Source organism: Coniophora puteana, assembly GCF_000271625.1.
Source record: "Coniophora puteana RWD-64-598 SS2 unplaced genomic scaffold CONPUscaffold_2, whole genome shotgun sequence".
In the NCBI taxonomy this organism is placed as follows: Eukaryota; Fungi; Basidiomycota; class Agaricomycetes; order Boletales; family Coniophoraceae; genus Coniophora; species Coniophora puteana.
The window spans coordinates 3,682,641-3,688,208 of NW_006913054.1; the positions used below are offsets into that span (position 1 = coordinate 3,682,641).

At 52.3% G+C, this 5,568-nt stretch overlaps 1 protein-coding gene across 1 annotated transcript; it reads right to left on the reverse strand.

The window, feature by feature from the left end:
* Window positions 1-3,337: 3,337 nt before the first annotated feature.
* On the reverse strand, window positions 3,338-4,709 carry CONPUDRAFT_118824 (WD40 repeat-like protein; the record flags this gene model as incomplete). The annotated part of the gene is made up of 2 exons (XM_007767005.1): window positions 3,338-3,703; window positions 3,759-4,709. Coding segments are annotated over 2 exons (1,317 nt in total), but the record flags the coding sequence as incomplete, so codon positions are not given.
* Window positions 4,710-5,568: the final 859 nt, after the last annotated feature.

The window sequence follows — 5,568 nt, forward strand, 5'->3', positions numbered from 1 at the left end:
ACAACGATCCTCTTTAATAGCGCTTCAAAGTGATACAAAACATCTGCATATCTCATCGGTGGAGCCTCCGTACGTGAACGGGAGATGCTGGCTTTCAGCCTGTGTAGGCGCTCGCGCGCGTTCGAGGGTTTCTTTTTTTTTAATTCTTGACACACTTCTGCGCAGTTGTGGACCCAAAAGGCTTCTGGGGTGTAGCTTGTGCTACGGCTTCACGAGGAAATGCACCCTTCCCTGGTTCGGTCGTAGGTTCAGAGGTGACGCCCTCGTTCTCTTCTTCGTGGCCTGCCTCAGAGCCGTCGCTGCAGTCGCTGGCAGGATAACTTGAGACCAGGGCTGTGCCTCAGAGTGGCACGAAACGCTAGACATCTCACATAATTTTACGTTATGGCTATGTTTCTAGCAACAGAAACCATAATCGTATAAATACCCACCGTGTAAACCATGGGGATCTATAACTGTCGGTGATAGTAACAAGTACAAGTGCAAGTTGAAGTGAAGCCGAAAAGCATCGCGTCTGCTGTGTAGCGTGAGAGCATCTCGGAAACGACCGGACCGCTCTTCGCGACCCACCCTGGGCCGGAAGAGGACTCTAACTTTTGTCTGTGACTACTCTCCTCTCAACTCTTCAGCCCCGCTGTGCGCCAGACGCTGGAACCCTAACATTTAACATAACTTCACAGCTGGCGAAGGCATGTTGCACATCACCAAAACCTGGGCTGGACGGAGCGGAGGCAAGAAGATAAAGGAAACAAGTCGATGGGTGGGGGCAGAGTGTGTGTACTTGTCGCTTACTTTCTTCTGTTCTGTGTTGACCCATCCACGCTGCAATCTTACGACTTATCCGGCGCACCCAACCACGCAGCTCCGTGCACACTCTGACAATCGGGCCGCCCCTTTCCCCATTCTCTGTCGAGTATCGCATTGACGGGTAGTTGTCTTACATTCTCGCGTATGTGTCACTGAGTTTAGAGCATGGCTCGATGCAAATACCATCCATGATGACGAGGATCACAATATCGCGTTCACCAGCGGCCGTTCCTGGCTTTCTTTGAAGGAGCCAATGCGAGTGCGCACCTCGTCTCTGATACCAAGGTGCTCAACTCGTGTTGTACTTCCCGTACCAACGTAGGCGGTGCATTCTGGAGGTATAATTCGCTCTATGCTCTCGGAATGGAACACTGGCTATGTGTTACGACGAAGCGGCGACCTGACGAGGGTAACGCAAGTGGTGCAGGACGATTGTGGGCACTAGCTGGCGACATAGGTGCGTTATATGCATCTCCGCATTATTGTGCCGCTTCAGCTTCAGATGTCTCACGGCTCGGCAGATATCGAAGGTCTGGTGGTGTACAAACCTTTCCACCGAGCTCATAGCAATACCAATGCCGATCCGCGTTTGACATCCGTTACTATTGGCAAGCACAAATACCCTCGGAATCATAGCGAACCACACCTAAGTCGGCTCTTTCTCCTGCAACGACGTTCGTAGCATCGTCGAGTAAACCCATAGTAGACAAGTCGCTTCTCATCATCGCGGCTCGCGCAAGTCTGGTTTTCATATAATATAAATAAGTTTGGTGCGCAGCGCCCGGAATATCAACGCCGTAACATGCAACTGATGTATATATGTCAGGTTATCATCGATTCGAGAATCTCTTTTGACGTGTTCGCAAACGTCCCCTCATCCGTGCCTTGACGGAGCTCGAGAGAGATTGAGGATCCAACCCGCGCAGCCGCATTGTGCAGCGGACCCATCGAATGATCCTGGCTCGCCCCGGCTCGCCTGAGCTTCGTTCGCGTTCATGTTGGGGACTTGCTGCTGCCCTCTGGTTCGTGTGTTGCTAGTCTCTGGCAGAGGCTGGGCGCTGCCACTTGGCTTCTGGGATACGGTACCGTCTCGCTCGTTTTGATTAGGCTGTATTTGCTCGTTTCCCAAGATCTAGGCGAATTTATGAGTGAGATGTATTCTCTGTGTTGCAAAAATAACGCGCATACCTGATCAATGGCCCCTGCGCCCTCAGCACGGCTCGCAGATTCTCGCGAAGATCCCACCTGTGCGTGATTGTCAACGGGCGGAGCATTGCTGTCCACTTCTTCGTCGCTGTCCGATTCTATCTCTTCGTTGTTCCAGCGTTTCCTTCTTCGCTCCTCAACTCCAACAAGGCGCTGAAATTGTATCGGTGCTACGCAAATACTAAGTGCATGATAAGAAGACGCACCTCTTTGGCTTTGGCACTGTATATTGTGACGACGCGCCGCAACCTGATATGGTTGTTTCTCGAGCGGCTTTCCACTGATTGAGTACCTGCTAGTCCGAATAGTGTCTTCAGTCGAAGCATCACTGTAGGGCGGCGGCTAGGCCGATTCGATGCAACATTTGCTGTCTGAAGGCGATCAGAAGGCCGTTGACTAGGGGGACATTGCTGCCTTCCGGCGCCGCGGACGGGCTCATGTCGCCTGATGGTAGCGGGCATCTGGACATATGGTTGGCAGACACTCAGGACAAGGAGGGAGTGACTCACGCTCAAAATCTCGTCCTCCAACTCATGAGCTCTTCGCTATAAGCCACTGCTGTCAACTACAGATCGGCGGGATGGATGAGTGTCCTGACCTCTTGCTTTACTGGACTGTCCTCTTCGTCGCCGCTTTCCTCTTCATCGTCGCTTTCTTCCATAAGCTGAAGATTTCTAAATTAAAGTAAGGTTCATCAGAGTATAACATGACGTACCTTAAGCTTCCCCAAGAGCAGCTTTCCGCTCGTAGCATCCCATACCCTGATGTACCCACTCTTTGTCCCGCTTGCAATCCGCATTCCATCCGGCGAGATTGCAGCTGCATAAACCTCGTCGTCGTGAGCCAGTGAGTGAATAAGCTGTCCTGTTCTGGCGCTCCAAATGCAAACATTTTTGTCTTTTGATGCGCTGAGGAACGTCCGACCGTCCGGTGCATACTGTACACAGCGTACGGAATCCCTATGTTTGACCTTTATAGTTTTCCGTCTAGTGGATATGTTCCGAATCCGTGCGTTATTGTCGCCAGCTCCAGATAGGATGTTCAATCCATCCGGAGAAAAGCATACAGACAGCACCGAGTCGTCGTGTTTGTATGGTCCTGCTATTAGCGCTCCTGTTTCAAAGCTCCAGATACGAACTGTGTGATCCAGTGACCCACTGGCAATCTTTGATCCATCTGGGGATAGTCCAAGTGCGATGACGTCGCCCTCATGCCCCTCAATCACCCGAGCACATTTCCCAGTCCGAGTATCCCATACGCAAATAGTCGTGTCATTACTAGCGCTGACAATACAGGCACCATCAGGAGTAAACTTGACGCCAGTAACTTTGTCAGTATGTCCCGGTATTGGGCTGAGAACGGATTCATGGGTGCTTGTGCTCCATAAGCATATCGTCTTATCTTTTGAGCCGCTGACAAGCAGCGAACCGTCGGGAGAAATGTCGATGGCACCGATATCTGACATACCATGAAAGAAGCCGTCTGGCGAGTCTTCGCCCGTACTCGAGTTCCAAACTTTGCCTGTACCCAATTCTCCAGCACTCGCGAAGCGTATTTGGTCGGGGAACCACGCCAATGCTTTTACCTCGGGCTCTTGATGCATCCTACATGAACATGGCATGGTTGATAGAACTAGAGATGATAGAGACGAGACGTACATCCCATTCCGTGGGTGCTTTCGATTGATTGACTGAGGAAGCAGGTAAGCCTGTGGTACTGATGTGGAGACTTTGAACTTCGCTTACGTTAGGGAAAGTGAGTGCCCCCGTGGTGACATCACGCACAGAAAGTTGGGGATCCTCGCCACCAATGGCGATCTGCTGACATGGGCCACATGCAATGGACAATATATCAATTGCGCCACCGTATACGCGCTTCCATATACAATCCCCTGTCCGCGAATTCCATGCCCGTATTGATTTGTCGAACGATACGCTGACCAAGATACTGCTATCAGGGGAGAAGCACAAGCCCGTAATGCCTAGCTTATGTCCCCTCAAAGGATCTATGAGTAGTTGACCGGTCTTCGGGTCCCACAATCGAACCGTCCAGTCCCAACTACCACTTGCCAATATATTTCCATCTGGGGAATAAGCAACGGCGAGTGCTGCTGACTTGTGTCCAGCGAGAGGTTGCAGACAGAGCTCACGCGAAGACACGTCCCATACCCGTATCAAATTGTCGCGACAAGCAGTTGCAATGTGTTTTCCACAGGGAGAAAATGTCACTTCTTGGACTTTTCCTGGACGTTGAATGGTTCCAATGCAATCACCCGAGGTTGAGTTCCATAGCCGGACGAACCCATCCTCAGATCCGCTAGCAATAAGTCGACCGTCTGGGGAGTATTTCACAGACCATACGTAATCTGTATGACCCTCCAGTGGACCCAGTACGACCTCCTGCGTCAGAGCGTCCCAGACAAGAAGGGTCCTGTCGTCAGATCCGCTGACAATAGACCTCCCATTGGGAGCAAAGGTGATGGAGCTGACAATGTCGTTATGACCTTCCAAAGGTTTACTGACTGGCAGGCTGGTATTCGAGTCCCAGATTCTGATCGTCTTATCTTCAGAGCCAGAAGCAATCCAGTTTCCGTCAGGCGAATAAGCGACTGAGTGCACTCTGCCCTCGTGCCCCTGGAAGGGTTTGGGTGCGCTAGAGCTGCTATCGAGGTCCGAAGACGTGTCTGGGGCGGACATGGGGTAGCTGCTCTTGGGCGATGCGTGGAGTGAGCAACTCGAAGTGAGCTAGATATGGAGGTCACTCACGGTGGTGGTCGTTGCTGGTAAAGCCTGCGTCCTCGTTCACAGCATACACGGTGCCTCGAGGCTGCGACTGACGCCGGTGGCACCACACTTTCTCACGTTCAGCACTTATTCTAAAATGAACATACTTAACTGTCTTTTCGCCCTTTAATACCCACACCGAAACCGTCGTTGTGTTCCATAAGGCAGTAGCTGCTCTATGTGCTCACCTCATGATACCAAGCAGAACAGCTGTATTCACATTTATCAACGGCTGAAACAACAAGACCCGGATGACACCACATGCTATACTGTACCTTTTCGACCGTAGGCTCGTCCCCTGTCCACCGGGACCGGCGAGCCGAGCTTACAAGGGGTGGACTGTCCACCCCGGCACACATCATGCAGTAGACCCGCGCTCGCGGGCGTCGGTCCACCGGACGGTTGCTACCTGGAGGTACGTCGGGCCACCGGATCATCAGGTGATGGGGCGATGTGCTTCGGGTGACCTGACGGGGTTGAAAAGGGCCATCCGCGACTAATATAATGTGTGCATACAGCTTACAATGTAGTTATCAAAAGTAATAGAGAAGGCGGATGGTGATCCAAGGTTGGTCATCGTGCGGGCGGACGTCCGGTCACTGAGAGTGAGTACGTCCCTCGGGTCAGCTGGTGGACAGTAGATTGGTTGAGTGAGGGAGGGCATCGGGAAAGCTGATGCTGTCAATGCATCCGCCGTGTCCGCGAGGGCGGGGGCATGGAGTCAGCTGGGGTCTGAGCCCTGCTTGGGTGGGATGGGCACCGAGCCGCATGA